The sequence below is a fragment of the Diachasma alloeum genome, unplaced genomic scaffold (genome assembly GCF_001412515.2).
Source record: "Diachasma alloeum isolate Michigan unplaced genomic scaffold, Dall2.0 Dall_scaffold_00606, whole genome shotgun sequence".
Taxonomy (NCBI): Eukaryota; Metazoa; Arthropoda; class Insecta; order Hymenoptera; family Braconidae; genus Diachasma; species Diachasma alloeum.
Genome location: NW_021680738.1, coordinates 189,558 through 207,016, shown reverse-complemented (window position 1 = coordinate 207,016; position 17,459 = coordinate 189,558). Strand labels below are relative to the sequence as shown.

Genomic DNA, 17,459 nt, shown 5'->3' with positions numbered 1-17,459 from the left:
TTGAGAATAAAAAAATTGAAAATTAAAGAGATCTAAAACGAAACCCAAGATGTATGACGATCCAAAATTTTTGTTTTGATTATAGGAATTACTGAAAAAAAAATTAAAATAATCAACCGTGACGTAATTAGCCAAATTCAAGTTTTTCAACTTGTTTTTTTTTTTGAAAATTCGTTATTTCGAGCATCTAGAGATTGGAAAAAATTTGGACAAAAAACATTCTTATAGATGGTGAAAAATGGAAAATTTTGATCCCTAATAAATCGAAATCGGATTAGTAGAACTCGAGTTATTGTAAAAAAAGCGAACAAGTTGAAAAAAAAAATGTCCAAACTGGGCTGTCAAAAAAATTAAAAAAAATTTGAGATATAGTTTTTCAAGGCCCTCAATCGTAGGAAAAATCGCCACGAAAAAAAAACTCAATTCCCGTCAATTCACACATATATATATATATATATATATATATATATATATATATATATATATATATATATATATATATGGGGCATTCCATGTCAATTCGACCGGTTTAAACCCTGACCATCTCAGATTCGTTTCATTTTTTTTTCATGATTCTACTCGATGAAAAATCCACCCTGATTTTTTTTCAGATTTTTTTCATGAATTCTTCAATTTTTTATCAATTTTTGAATTGGATTAACGAAAGCCCCATTTTGAAAATCTGAAAAAATTCACAATAATTTTATGCTACCAAAAAGTTGTTTCAAGCTATTTTTTAGAGCGGAAATAGAAATAGGACGCCCTACGCTAATCCTATTCCTGTATGCGCCAGGACAAAAATTACATTTTGTCTATGACATTTACGTTAACGGAAGTGGTGAATCCGAATCCGATGTCGATTTTTACAAGTTGTGATCAGGTCTATTTATTTATAACATTTTAATTGTTTAATCGATGATATCATGGAAACGTTTGCAGAGAGAGAAAAAAATTCGAACAGAAGATTTTTGTTATGTAAAAATACACATTTTTTATTATATATCTTTTTCTCTTAACTGCGATAGATAAAAAGTTATCATGGATGGGAGGAAAGTGGGCAGCACGTTAACACTTGCACGGATGTTGGGGCGCTCCGATGCGTTTATTGGCAAACTTGATCGAGATAGTGGAGAGTGGTTCAAACGAAACATGTTCACCATTAAATTTGACATATAATTGATGATTTACCATTTGATCCGTCAATTTTTTATGAATTTTCTAAGTTGAGTGACGAAGGCCCCTACTGGGAAATTTGAAAAAAATTCCAAAAATTTGATATTATCAACAAAGTATTTTACGGCATATTTTAGAGTGAATATGGAAATTAATCGTGTAATAGCTGCATTGATTCAAAAAAATACTCATTATTGTCAGATTATAATTTTCCTTGCAAATACTAGTTATTTCTATAAATTGAATTCCGATTTTCTTCATGATTTTTTTCTCAATTCTAAATCATGAAATAAGGCTTCAGTTGAAATTTCTGTCCAAGATAAAATTTGTTGAACAAGTTATGCTGTTTTTAAAATTTTGCGTTTTTTTCGTTTGTAAAAAAAATTCCTATCGCCTTTGATTCCCACTGAGGAAAATCGGTGTTATCGATTTTTTTCGACTCCTGGTTTCACGTGCAATCGCCCAGGAAGGAATTGAATAGTTGATGAATACCGAGACAAGTCAATAATCAAGTCGAAGTAAGCCCTAAAATGTAGATTTCGGCGAATCTCCATGGAATTTTTTCTCCATCTTCTGCGATTTTAAAGATTAAGAGCTGAAGTTCAAATCTGTCCTTCAAGAAACTAAGATTGATAAGTCTATGGAAATAGATTTGTGGTATTCACTATGCTCAATGACAAAAAATTTATATATATGGAAAAATATATGAATTTTATCCTGCGGAATTCAATTCTCCTCTATCTCGATCGACTTTGCCAATAAACGCATCGGAGCACCCCAACATCCGCGCAAGTCTTAACGTACTGCCCACTTCCCTTCCATCCATGATAACTCTTTATCAATCGCAGTTAGGACAAAAAGTTATACGATAAAAAATGTGTATTTGTATATAACAAACATCTTTTGTTGCAAATTTTTTTCTCTATCTGCAACCGTTTCTATGATATGATCGATTAAACAATAAAAATGTTATAAATAAATAGACCTGACCAGAACTTGTAAAAATCGACATCGGATTTAGATTCAATACTTCCGTTAACGTAAATTCCATAGATAAAATGTAATTTTTTTCCTAGCGCATACAGAAATAGGGTCAGCGTAGGGCGTACTATTTCTATTTCCACTCTAAAAAATTGCTTGAAACAACTTTTTGGTAGCATAAAATTTTTGTGAATTTTTTCAGATTTTTCAAATGGGGCTTTCGTTAATCTACTTCAAAAATTGATACAAAATAAAAAAATTGATTAAAAAATCTGAAAGAAAATCAGGGAGGATTTTTCATTTAGTAGAATCATGAAAAAAAAATGAAACGAATCTGAGTTGGTCAGAGTTTAAACCGGTCGAATTGACATGGAATGCCCCATATATATATAATTCTAAGAGAATTAGAATTTAGAGAGAAAAAAATTTCCGCTTCACTTAGCCGGGAATCGAACCCGGGTCTCCCAGATACGCGCCGGGCACTCTTACCGACTAAGCTACCGGAAACCACAAGAATTCACTCTCAAATTATATATATATATATACATAATTTTTTTTCAAGCGATTGATTTTTCTAAAAATTTATAACTAGTATTTATAAAATTCATAACTTATTGATTCTTCTATTTGCCTAGCAGAAAATGTTTTATTTCCGAAAAAAACATTTCCATAGTCTGCTGGTCGCCACACCGAATCCCGAGACTTACTCAACGACAGGCCACTCATCCCTGAAAATGGTAGAAGAGTGCACATGTGGCAGCAATTCCGAGGATCCGAAAGGTAACCTTCTACTAAAATCATAATGACGTGCGGTTAATGCAAAAACGGAAATTTTAAGAATTTTCATAAAATATTTGAAATGAATCTCCCGGTAAATCATAACCGAAAAGTATTCAATTTTCAATTGTCGACGCTAGGGAAAATGTCAATTGAGAAGGCGAAGGTGGCGCCATTTGGCGGCGGGGTACTGAAATCAGGATAGGACAATAATTTTCGGCAGAATGAAAGATTAAAGTCATTATTTATCAGTAGCGGGCATGCTTGAGAATGTTCCGGGTGCCCTCTGCTATCCCAGAACTCAAATTATAATCTTCCTCAGGGAAAAAGCATGTTCCTGGAGTCGGGGGTGCACCCCTGTCGGAATCCACGTGGTGCCGATGATAACGGGATATTTACCTCACGCACCAAACCATTCCTCAACATATTGTGAGCAATTCCTCGAGGAAAAAATACGCTCGGGGAAACTCTGGGGCATGTATTTTAAAATGCACGGGGTCCTGATAACCACTGGATATCTGTAATACCTCCAAGGCATTCCTGGAAATCCTATCCTATATAATAAGAGAGGCATCGGGAATCTCGAATGAGAACTCGAATGGGCACTCGAATGAGAACTCGAATGCGAATCGATTCTATGAAAGTCGAACGCGCATTCGCCGTTCGGTTAAGTGTGAGAATGGATGCAATGAAACGGATAATTGGGTATCGATTGTGTAAATATCGATATAAGCATCCATCCTTATATTGGGACCGCTATTTATCGATGGTCGTGTGGTGATCGCCGTGATAACATGGACGACCGATGGTTTACCCGTTTAAACTGGTTCAAACCCTCACATTATAGCTGACAGTAGTAGTTCCTCTTCGACTCATTCGTTTCTGTATTGTTTTTGATTGTTGTACTCGAAGTCCCGATGTTATCATTTTTTAGAGAAACTTGAGGATATGTAAAGTAATTGATTGAAGTACCAACGATAAACCATTGGACAGCCATTTTTCTTAGTGCAGACAATACCCACCAGACATCGCAGTGATTTATAGCATCCCCAATATAAAGAAGAGCATAATGGCTGCTGAATGAAAACTCGAATTGAAGAATGTCGAATCGATTCACCGAAAGTAGAAGTTGAACGGACGTGTTGGATCATGAACGTATGAAACAGAAATAGAGTGTCGTTCAAATAAATTGCCACATGATGTTATCTTCAGAGTCATCGCGGCGGATGAAAGACGCATTCTCATGAGAACTTTCATGAGAATGACCAATTCAGCCGCGACAGTGCTATTTACGAAAGCGTGGAAGGATTACAAATCGGATTTCGAATCTCGAATAAGAAACGAACACCGTGTATACATTAAATACATCAGTGCATATTTTCTATAATACATGCATTTGTTTATAATTAGTGAAATGGGAAATTATTTTTTGGTGATAGAAGTTAAGAGCTAACAAGATTAAATTATAGATGATTAATGAACTTGATCGGAGTTTCTGATGACTCAAAGGCACAATGAGGTACTTCTGTAAAATGATTACTTCTCCCAAAATTACGGAACCTCCTAATTATCTGTCCAAGCCCTAAAATTGTCTCTCCGCATTCATTGAAATTATTCAATTGCATATTTCCGGTCTGGAGAATGAAACCCCAAAAGAAAGTCAATAATAGAAAAATACTTTCCTGAGAAATCTTCGCCTTCCGGACGCACGCAGTGCAATACACACCCTTACCTATGTGTTGTCAGGTGTGCTCGTACTATATTCAACTCAATTACTTCATTTTTGGGGAGAGGAAATAGTTTAGCGAAAATAAATAGAGGAAGCGATTCGAATAACCAGAGAATGCTATATTCTAAAAACTGATATGAGACGAGTGAAGAAAATTAATATAAATCCAAAAGAAGTGGGTCGTCACCCAAACTAACAACGAAAGTAACAGTAATGAAAACGAAATAATACTTTTGTTCAATATCAACTCTCTGAGAGAAAAGGGAATGCAAAATAAGAAAAACCAAAATAACACTTTCCGGAGAATTCCGATCCGCCAGACTCAACACAATCCAAAAATGATTATTACTGAAAATTAATGAATAATTTGCTTTCCGGAGAACTATGGAGAGGCTCGGTTATTTTATTCATTTACAGACAGCAAATGTACACAACGCAAGTCCGGAGACACCCCGTGGGCTTCCACAAGGCCTCTTACCCGCGACACTAGCGGAGATATATTTCTCTCTCACTCGCGCCCCCCGGAGAATAATGATGAAATAAGAGAAGAAAATAAAGTAATACATCCAAATTATAAATATTTCACAAAAATCCCTAAGGACTGCCGATCGCTTTTTTCCTAATATGATTTTCCGACGCATCGCTTGGAACACCTGAAATAATTGAATAAATCGCTCCGCAATTGCACCGACTCGACTTCGCCACGCGGTTACCAAGATGGAGTCGATACTCTCCATTGGCAAGAGTATTTCTTCTGTTGGGGAAGCCGACAAGAGCCCCGAAAGAGCCTAACTTGCCCCCTTTTCTCACGAATATTAAGGTCGCACCAGAAATCACTTATTGACATGTGCACACTCACGCGAAATATTCCTACTGTCTCACGATGTCGTCGTCCGGAGTGGTTCGCCACGTGCTCGCCCGTTGAATATCGCGTGGATATTTCGCCTGGTATATTCGCCGAGAAGTCTTTAATTCACCAGAGTATCGCCGCAGATTCGCCCAGATAGCCTTTTTCCTCCCAAATCCCACGTAGAGTTCCACACGTTCAATTCCTGACGAATAATTCGACCCACACAAGTTTTAGAAATTGAACGATGTACAACGTCTGACGGTAGAGATGGAAGTGATGAGGAAGGCGGAAATGGTTATTGTTCTGTAAGGATATTTTCCCGGGTTGTTCACCCAAGAAAAATCCAAACTACTTTTTAGCCGTCTCTATCGCTCAATAGTCGGGCGCCAGCCGAACCTTCACGGGAGGTTCGACGAAAACCGGCCTCTGAGGCAAACTCGTCCAGTCAGAGGACTTCTGTGGCCGGGCAAAGGGTTGCCCAGCTAGCATCAGTGTGACACGGTAGAGTGGGCGAGGTCCACCAGGAGTATCTTATGCCAAACGTCACCAGCCACTATTTCAGGCTGGAAATTAAGCCTCACGGCCTAATCATCCATGTAAAGTGAATTTACTTTCGTCCTGGAGGGTTTTTTCACTCTCTCAGTAGGCTTTCGCCTCTCGAGTATTTCGACTCGGAAGGGTTTTTCAGAATTAAATGCGAATCAGCCGGGGCTCCTCAGAGCCTGGGACGCCGAGAGGCTGATCCGACCAAAGTGGAACCCTGTTACCCACTTCACGACCACCCACACTCTCGGCCACCAGTTACCGCTTCGGTCATCGCACGTCACCGTCTCCGGGTACTCGAATGTCGGCACATGGTCGGGTCGACAGGAGGACGATCTCTACTCCAGACCCACGGGCCCATGTGCACGACATTTGTTTCGCCGAGCCGGATAACGCCGGAAACAACAAAGTCGTCACTAAGAGTTCCGAAATAACTCTTTTCCCGTTTGTGGGGGATGCAGGAGCATCCCCCTACGCTCGCTACCATCAGTTATGCACCTGGCTGCGCTGAGCTATTCGCCCACCATTCCCGTGGCCATCTTTCAAGCCAACACCACAGTATATCTCGGAGAAATCCTTTCGACTTCCCCGCTCGAGCGTCCGCGTTCGACTAACTCAGAATCTTACTAGGGCCTTCTCCCCCTAGTCTGGATATCTCAGCGACGATAGGTCATTCCGTTACCCTATCCCCACCAATCAACCCGACGGGATCCCGGGGGCACCAGTCCTCTCACCTGGCCGTTGGTCCCTAGTCTACTCTGACATAGCCTATGGAATCGCCCAGTTGGACAGCCTGTACGTCGGCCCCTTTTCCCCTAGCACATGCTGGGCGAATTCCAAAATAGCGATAGTCTAGTAACGTCCTCCAGACCTCCAGGGGTCGCGGTTTCACCCATAACCGCTATGCCTTAGGTCTTTCATCGGTTTGTCGCTCAGTTCATCTAGTCGCGGCTTTCTTCAGCCGCCTCTAGATGTCGCCTTATGTCTCAATTTTAGAGTTCACGTATCTTTTTAAGGGGATTTCAACCCGTAACGAGAAAATCTCGTTACAGCCCTCTCGATCACATGCCATCGCGCTCCGTTTCTCTTGGGCCTTGACATTGGCCCTGAATTCAAATGATTAGGCAATGATTAGCCATTTGCATATTTCGCCGGCCACGTGCTGTGCAATGGCGCCTTCTAGTCCTCTCAGGTATACACCACTAGTGTCAGGTGGTCTATTATGCCTTTCCGGAGGTGAGAATCGCTTCGTGGATGAGTTTCGGGAATTGTGCGGGTACTAGATTAGGTTGGGTGGGCCCCGTAATGCGCTGCCCCCTATTTATGTAATTGAGGCCAGCGCGGTATCCAAATCACCCCGCTGATAAGGTTTTGACAGGTGTGGACAACTTGGACGTGGAAATGTGAAGGTGTGATGCTTTTATGGTGTTTTATGAGGCCTCGGGTCGTTGTAACTCGTTCCCCAGGCCTTGTGATGATCCTCTGCGAAGCTTAGTAGTCCCTCAGTGATATAGGATGAGCCAAAACTACTCATTCATACTGTTCTCTCACACACATACACATCATTCTTAGTTCTAAGTTAACTTCCGGAGTCTCAGGGCATATACATATTATTCGGATTAAATTATATATTTTCTCCATACACGTCCAATCGAGGAAAATACGAATCCCTTCGTCGCAATGTGAAAATAAAAAGTTGCTTGAATTTTCACTTAAAACGTGAATTATATGCACCTAATTACTTACTCTGTATTTTCGATTGATAAACCAATTATAATTGTTCTAATCATTTAGGTCGGGGGGAATAGAATGATTCAACTTTCTTAATGTTGCATCTAAGGTTTTCTCCAAACAAAGTTGATTGGAAACAATAACTAGAATTATGAGTTTATATATGACATTTTTTAGATGAAGTGCAGAAGAATCTGAAAGCACTATAGTGAAAATGATAGATTTTTTCACGTTGAACAAAGAATAATAATAATATAGGAATACAAAAATTCAGTTATGAATGAACAGCTGTGACTCAATATTCCATAAGAGTAGAGAACAGGAATGATGATATTTTCATAATATCTGAAACATTAACATGAATTTCAGATTCACAAAAAAGAAACGAGCAGAAGTCAAATTGTCGTTTTACGTTTTAAATTTCAATTTGGTGCTGAAAACAAGAGGTGATAATATTCTAAATACGGAATTATGTTGATGATATGAACAATAGATTAATTGAATTTACCGAGTGAACTGATTGAAAAATTGTATCACGGTGTTGGCATGCACTTTTACCAGATGTTCGGTTTTCCACCGACTTATTTTTTCCACACACACACAAAGACGTACTCACGCACGCTCGCTCTGATCGCATGCTTGCATGGCTTCGCACAACTGATCTGCGCAATCGCCTCAAATGACCAGTGGCCTCTCACCTCTGGCACCTGAGGCGCCACATGATGGACAGGTGTCCAGTGAACGCCCCCATTTGCTATTTGGGGCGCGTTCACACTTTTGATTTCTGCGACCTGCCACCTCGTGGCCTATTAATAAACCTCATTTGCATATCGGCCATCGTACAGTATACATTGCTTTTCCGGGAATACGTTATTTTGTTGAAGTTCCACGAACTAATTGCTCTGCGTTATTTAAATTCTGTGAACTGCAATTAACTAAATATTGTGACCCGCGCTATTTGTTTTGAACATCTCAATTAATTAAATTACCACAGTGTAAATATTGACATTTTATTCAAATTAAATTGACTGACTTGACCAACGTGCACGGGTGGTGATATGTGGACCTTCTCCCGCTCCCGTTAAAATCCATTTACCGTCAGTGTGGGGGTTATGGAGTAGAATCCACGGTGAACGCTGTGATACATGATTTTATCTATAATTTTAGGATTTTAACTTTTGCAACAGCTAAAACAATATCTCTCCTTCAATTGAAACATTTTTTCATATTTATGGGGTCAATAGATTAATTAATATTCAAGAAAAGGTGACGCCCGGCAAATGCTTCACTTATGGAACCCCTGAAAACAAAATGTCCCCCTTATGGAACCCTCAAAGGTACCAGTTGTGGAACAGGGAGAGGGAGATTCATATGAGGTTATAGATTTCTCTAGGCTTGGAAGTTGATATAAATACTTTATTCCAACAAAGGAATGTAATGAGAAGAACAAATATTTCAAGAGACGTTCGAAGAGAATTTATGAGAGGTTAGTTTTTTGACAGGCGGGGGGTTCGCTAACTGCCTCAAGACCGTGTTGTGGTGTCTCAATAACGGAACCTCATTCTCTTCAATTGAATTAATCATTTTTCTAATTTTTTTCTATTGAATCATCAAGAATAATTCCTCTAATGTCACTACAAACACTTTTTAATTCACCAAATACTTACATTTTGGGAGAAAAGTCTCATTGAACACGGCGATGCACTTGCCACGCGAGTGAAACCCAACTCAATTCACACATACGAGAGGGAGTCACTCGCTCGCCACTTTTAACGGATTTATTTAAAATGGTTTTCATTGACTCACCTCGACCAAACCTAATCTTAGGGAAAGATAAGAGACCATCCTACCATCGAGACGGAATTCCCTATAGTTTTAACACGGTTGGGACTTTATTTTCTTAATAAATGCTTCAAAGTGTTCCAGTACCCCCACATGTTCCATAACCCCCACACTGACGGTAAATCTCGCCCATCGCTCGTAAATTCCGGAAAAATCAGATCCGGCATCGAACACCATAGTTTCACCAAACATTGAATTTCGGCAATTTACTCTTCGAATTATGTTCGAGTAGAAATTGGATTATAATTATGATTGAAATTAAATTCAGTGAGCAGAGGAATTAGCATATGCGGAGGTTATTCATTGCAATATCAATATTTCATAGTTAATAAATTGAGGCACATCATTTTCATCAGTCGCACTGCTTTTTGCAATGAGAATGATTATGAACAATGAATGGAGGAAAGAAATTCTGAGTGCGACGGGAAAAAAGGCATAATGAACATTGCAGCCGAAATTATGTTATAAATATGGAAAGAGAGCCCTTCAACTTGACTAAGATAATAATCTAAAGTCGAAACTATTGAAACTAATGATATGAAAATTTTAGAGCAGATTTTATCTTTTATGTGAGCACTCATCAAGAGATTGTTGGAAATGAATGAATACGTGTTTCAGCTTCGTTACAAAATCCATCTCTAGGGGGGTGAATTAATTATAGAAACTTCGAGGAAGGTTGCAGGTTTCCAAAAGAATCAGAGAAGTGTCAATTTTTTTTCCAAATATAAGATCATTCGCGAGTATTCCAAAAATTCAAGACAATTATGAGTTTTTCTGAAGAACTTAGAGACAATCCATGGAGTTTTTCAAAATTACAAAGCATTTCCAATATCTCTCAAATATTCGAGGATTGTTGAATAAATAATGGGAAAACAATTGACAGGAAAGGGCGGTATTTTGCAAATAAAACTGATTTGAAGTCATGTGAGCCCGAATACTGCACTCTGATTAATTGAAATGAGAAGGGAGGAAATAATTTGGAAATTCCTCGGATTTTCTCCACAATTCCACAAAATTTTCAAGTTTCTTGAAAAAAATTTATATAAATTTCGAAAGTTTATACAAAATTTGGAAAATTTCAGATGATTCATCAAAGTTTCAAGTTCATGACATCGTCGAATAGAATTGTGAAAAAGATCATGAATGCAGAGAAAACACTTCGAATTAGCGAAAGAACATCAGAATTGACCCCATAATTTTTCTAGAAAAATAATTATATACTTTTATCAAGTTGTAAACGGAAATAAGGAAGGACTCGAAGACAAAAAAATTATGGACTGTAAGAAATTTGATAATTGTTGTTTTGGACTCTGAATATAATTTTGATTACAATAGTAATTAAAACTTCACTGAGTGAGGACGGAAACTCAGAATTAGTAGATCACTTACAGAAATATTGAAATTGAACATGCAACGAACCGAGACGCATTGTTTTCATTAACTTTAACACTCAATAGACTAAAACGACGATGAATCATTAATTTTCGAAAGAAACCAAAAAAGCAAAGGCATAATAAATGGGCATCGCTAGCGGCATAATAAATGGGCGGCGCTAGTTTTTTAATAATTCTCTCGCGGTTCCAAAACCGCGAGAGAATTCTTCATCAAATACACGTGGTCACGATGACCACTGCTCATTCAATCTACGCTCCACGTCGATTTTATTGATTGTTTGAACAATTCCTCGGGGAATGGGCGTGTTTATAGGACCCACGAATAATGCTTTATCGAATCCATGTGGTCATGATGACCACTGGTCATTAAATTCACGCGCCCAGTCGGTTTTATTATTTTTCTGAACAATTCCACGGGGAATGAGCAAATATTTCGCGACCACCGAACAATCCCTTATTGAATAGACATGGTTACGATGACCACTAGTCATTAAATTCACGCACCGAATCGGTTTCATATTTTGAACAATTCCTCGGGGAATGAGTGGATTTTTGAGGCCGCCGAAGAATACTTTATCGAATCTACGCGGTCACGATGACCATTTAATTCATGCACCGAGTCGGTTTTATTATTTTTTCAACAATTCCTCGGGTAATGAGTGGGTTTTTGAGGCTGCTGAATAAAACTTTATTGAATCCATGTGGCCACGATGACCACTGGACATTTAATTCACGCACTGACTCGGTTTTATTATTTTTTGGAACAAGTCCTCAGTGAATGAGTGGGTTTTTGCGACCACTGAATAAAACTTCATTGAATCCACGTAGTCACGGTGACCCCACTGGTCATTGAATCTACACTCAAGTATTATTCGGCGGTCGCAAAAACACTCATTCTCCGCGGAATTTCTCAAGAAATTGATAAAACCGACTTGGTGCGTGTATGAAATGACCAGTGGTCATCGTGGTCTTATAGAATCAATGAAATATTATACTGCGTGCCCAAAAATCCGATCATTCAGTGAGGAATTACTCAAATAATTAATTAAATCGACTTCGAGTGTAGATTCAATGACCAGTGGGGTCACCGTGACTACGTGGATTCAATGAAATTTTATTCAGTGGTCGCAAAAACCCACTCATTCACTGATGACTTGTTCCAAAAAATAATAAAATCGACTCGGTGCGTGAATTAAATGATCAGTGGTCATCGTGGCCACATGAATCGATAAAAGATTGTTCGATGGTCGCAAAAATCTGCTCATTCTCCTGGGAATTATTCAAAAAATTGAAGAAAACGCCTAGGATGCGTGGATTCGTCGACCAGTGATCATCGTGGCGACATGGACTCTATAAAGTATTATTCTGCGGTCCCTGAAACCTGGTCATTCCCCGAGGAATTGTTCAAACAATTAATAAAATCGACGTGGAGCGTAGATTGAATGAGCACTGGTCATCGTGACCACGTGTAGCCGATAAAGAATTCTCTAGTGGTTCCAAAAACGGGCTCATTCCCCAAGGCATCCAACTTGGAATCGAACCCGTGTCTTCCGCAGGCCAATCCCACCCTCTAATCACACAGCCACCACTGTTGGTTACAAATATTTCAATTTTTCGGTAACAATAATAGGTTAAATAAGAAAAAATGAGAACAGAGTAAAATTAACATTTTATTTTCGATTTTTAAATGTCACATATAAAAATGACATGTAGCAGAAAAATCAAAATCATGTTCGGAAATTTCAGGAAATTTACGATCGACAATCATGTTTTTAATATAGCTTTCAGTTATTTTCAAATCATTGAAGTGGGCAATTATTTCTCATTTCCCCATCTAATAGAAAAATAGCATTGTAAAACATAAATAATTCAGAGAATAGAAAAAAAAAATGCGGAAAATTTCGAAACTGGATTCACGTATTGTATCAAGTGAAGACTGCAGATTTCATTTTACTTTACAGTAACGATTTTACTAACAATTCATTCTCTTCCTTAGATTCAGCAGTAGTCATCGTCAACTCAGTGGATTTATGGTTGAGTTGATATCGTATAACTTCCCTACTAATATAGAGAAAGGAAGGTTAAATGGACACTAGTATTTTTTTAATACTCATAATTAAGGGATAAATTGATTAGTTAAGAAGTTTGGGTTCATGACAAAGAGAAAGAAGTGTACTCTCCAAAGAAAACAAAAATTATTTCATTTCATCAGCGTTTGAATAAGGATTATTAGTAAAATGAATGTTAAAGTGTCCATTTTGCCTCTTCGTCGACTACCAGAACATTTCCTTAATGTTTTCTGAAAGACCCTGATCAATGTGCTTCCTGACCGAGGTACGAGAGCTGCTTGAGGAATTGTCTGGCATTCACCAGGGTCGTTGAACCGTAAATAACCCGTTTATTGGTACCACCTCCAGTTTTTTGCTGCACATAGAAATATGCAAATAGTTATTGAAAAAGTGAGAATAATAATTCCATGAAAGTTCTAATACTGTTCGATTTTATCGCTCTATTTTGAATGAATCTATACAGAATAAAATAGTATTGTTATTAAGTAATTACCCTGACATAATCGACAAGATTTTGGTACTCAATGTAATTTCCACCACCAATGACAAATACTATTACGTCCTGGAATGTCGTCCGATTTTTGGGCATTTGCTCCACTTGCTTCAGCTGCTTTGGATCAAGGTAGTAATAATCTTCGGTATGTGAACTTTGTCTTGACTCAACTAACTCGTCAACGATTTTTGTAACTGGTAGATTCTGCAAAAAAAAAAAACTATATATATATACTTATACAGATATTTCATACGTGGCCAATTGCACCAATTATCGATTGATTATTTGGCTTCAGAATTTCACATATCAGGGACATGAAAGCAAATTTGTCCTAATTTTCTAATCCTCAAACTAAATTAGGAAGGGGGATCGGCAATTCAATTTTACTGTACGATTTCATTTTGACGACATTATACATGTGTAATGTTCGCTGAGAAATTGAAACATAGGATTTTTAAATAAAAAATCCGGAATTGTTAAAAAAAAATTTTTTTGATCTAGCGTTTCATCTTCTGCCAAAAAAACGAATTTGAAGTTGAAGGGTTATTTAGGATTGAAATAACGATTAAACACAGTTTTATTATGGTAAAAGTAATTAAGCTTTATTCAGCAACGTAATGCGACAACGGTCGAGGCACAAGTGGTGCATAGTACGAGTATATCTTTGAGAGGCGCAACGCCGCCGTGGCGACGCAGTCTGCCACACTGTCGGTAAAGAGGGAGACTGGCGTAGGGCGCTATATTCCAACACTCCCTCCCGCCATAGGCAGTATCCTCTTTTCCTCTCCAGTCTTCTTCTCTCCTAGTATTCTTTTCTCTCCTAGTATTCTATTCTTGTTAATCACAAAATTTCTTATTCTTATTTTTGGTAACTTTATCTCGTCTCAGTATTCTTGTCAGGTAATTTCAGTTGGTTTAACTCCTCAGTTTCCATCTCGCCTAATCAGTTACTTCCTAGATAAACAGAAAGAAATAATTTAGATATTTACGTTCATTATTAGATCCATCAAACGCTTGTGTGTTTCAAACGTCAATGGTTTGGTGAAAACATCAGCTAGCTGATCCCTTGAGCCAATCCAAATGATTTTTATATGATTCCTTTTAACAAATTCCTTTATATAATGTAACTTGTTTTCTACAATGTGTCTTAATTTCATTCCTCCACTTGTTTCTGCACTAACAATTGCAGCTTTATTATCACACCTTAAGATCATTGGAACGGGGGGATCAACCAGTATCAGTTTCAAAGAGTTGTGCAACGACATCATTTCTCGACTCGCCTCGCTCATTGCGACATACTCAGCTTCACACGTGGAGAGTGCTACTGTAGTTTGTTTGTGAGTTCGCCAAATGATCGAATCACCAAACAGTCTAATCACAAATCCACAAGTTGTGATAGAATCTTTACAATCGGAAAAACTCGCATCAGAATAACCCTGAATGTCATTGGTCTCTCCCGAATATCTCAGACCTAAGCCCGTAGTACCTCTCAAATACCGGAAAATTCTTTTTACCATTTCCCAGTCACTTTCTTTAGGGTTTACCTGATGTCTGCTTATCACATTGACCGCATATGCAATATCTGGTCTCGTAGCACCAGCCAAATACAAAAGACTACCTACAGCCTCTCTATAAGGAATGTTTGCTTTTGTTTCTGTCCTTTCCAAAGTCCCATTATCATATTCTGTTTCTCTCAATTTTCTCTCATTATTAACTACTTGAGAAGTATTCATTGGTGTACGTTGTGGATATGATTTATCAAAGCCAAACCTACTTAATATCTTTTGAATATAATTTTCCTGATTTAATTTGATAATCTGATTTTCTCTGTCCCGCCTAATAGTCATGCTTAAGAATTCCTTGGGTTCTCCCAGGACTGTCATTTCAAATTCGCTACATAAGTTACTCTTTACTTCAGCCAATTTATCGTTATCATTACTCGCCAATAACATATCATCTACATAAAGTAGCAAAAGCAAGAACTTGTCTTCATCTCGCCAAGTGAATAAGCAAGGTTCTAAATCCGAGTTCTGCAAACCCATACTCAAAGCTACTTCGGTGAATTTTACATTCCACCGTTTGGGACTGATACGAAGACCATAAAGTGCTTTTTCCAATTTGCACACATTTTCTTGCCTATCTCTGTCAGTATGATTAGTTCCTTCTGGAATTTCCATATACATTTCCTCATCTATTACCCCATTGAGGAAAGCAGTTTTAACATCTAACTGACACACCTCTAGATTATATTTGTTTATAATCGATATAACTATTCTCACTAGAGGTAAACGAGCTACTGGAGCATAAGTTTCCCTTAATTCATAAATGTTCTTATCCTTGAAACCTCTGATTACTAGTCTCGCTTTGAATCTTATTTTTCCATTTGCCTCATTTTTACACTTAAAAACCCATTTTGAATCAATGACATTTAATCTTTTTCCATTCATCATACTTAGAGGTCTTTTGACAATTTTCCATACTTGATTTCTTTCTAACGAGTTTAATTCTTCATCAACAGCATTTAACCAAGAATCTTTATTTTTACTGTTTATAGCTTCTCGATAATTTGAGGGATCTTCATTTATGTTTGCTAAAAGTGCATGATACACTTCATCTTCCTTTTGTGCTAAATCTATCTCGCCTACATTACTGATAACACTAGTGAAGAAAACATTTCCTTTCATGTTCTCATCAATTTCCAACTCTGAAAAGCTATTATCATTTATTATTTTATCTTTTATGTCAACTGTTTTCACTTTCTTGATAGTGTTTTGTTCTGAAACTTCTTTCTTTGGTCTACCTCTTTTGCGTTTTATCTCTCCCTCCGGTTTTAAAGAATCCTCGGTCTCTCCTCGATTCTTTTCGAACTTAACAAACCATTCATCTTTATTCTCCATTTCTCCATAGTCTGGGAAATCTTTGATACCGTTTCCCTTGTATTTATCCCCATATACTAATTTTTCATTGAATTTAACATGTCTGCTTTCATAATACTTCCCTAGCTCTGGCTTTAAGAGTTGATACCCTGTTGGAGTATATCCAACCAAGACCATACCTACACCTCGAGGTCCAAACTTTGGACCAGTGTTTCTAGCAATTTTTACGTAACTTAAGCTACCGAATCTTTTGATTTGATTAATGTCAAAGCTGTGATTAGGCGCGAATCTTTCTAAAGGAGTTATCATATTGTTTGATTTATGTGGAGTCCTATTGTAAGCATAAACTGCAGCAGATAAGCCCAGATCCCACATGCCCTTTGGCAGTCTTGAGTCAAACATATAGCACCTAACCTTTTTCTGGATAGTTTGATTAAACCTCTCAGCGACACCGTTGTGTTCTGGAGTATCAGGGGAGGCTAACTGTAATTCCGCCCCTAGACCCTTAAGAACTTCAATTGTATACCCGCCTGTATACTCTGTTCCCTGATCTGATCTAAGATAGCATACTTTCGCGTCATAACCCAGTAGATTACGCGCGCTTCTAATGAACATCTCAAGACAATGTCCTGTTTCACTTTTCGCCTTCATTGGATAAGCCATAGCGAATCTTGAGAAGTCATCGATGAACACAGAAATAAATCTGTATCCCTTAGGATGAGAAATTGGAGTAATAGGTCCCATCACATCTGAGTGAATTATTTGCAATGGTGCTGTTGCTCGCCTGCGCACCGACGTGAATGATAATTTATTGAATTTAGACGTTAAGCAGACCTCACAATCTCTAATGAATTCATCATCAAATTTTACTGCATTTAATTCTTTGTTATCTGGGAATTTCTTTTGTAGTGTCTTGAGGTAACTCGTTGAGGCATGTCTAAATCTACAATGCCACAACATGACATCATGATTCCTCATATAGCTATTTTTATCAATTGAAA

General features: G+C 37.9%; 1 protein-coding gene across 1 annotated transcript in view; it reads right to left on the bottom strand.

Annotated features, from left to right (window-relative positions):
- Positions 1–12,670: 12,670 nt before the first annotated feature.
- LOC107043611 (protein sly1 homolog) overlaps positions 12,671–17,459 on the bottom strand; it is a 184,944-nt gene continuing 180,155 nt past the window's right edge. The window contains exons 6-7 of the mRNA XM_015265173.1: positions 13,583–13,786; positions 12,671–13,444 (exon numbers count right to left, since the gene is read on the bottom strand). Coding sequence (XP_015120659.1) covers positions 13,334–13,444; positions 13,583–13,786 — 315 coding nt within the window. The 3' untranslated portion in view covers positions 12,671–13,333. The remainder of the gene's footprint in view (positions 13,445–13,582; positions 13,787–17,459) is intronic.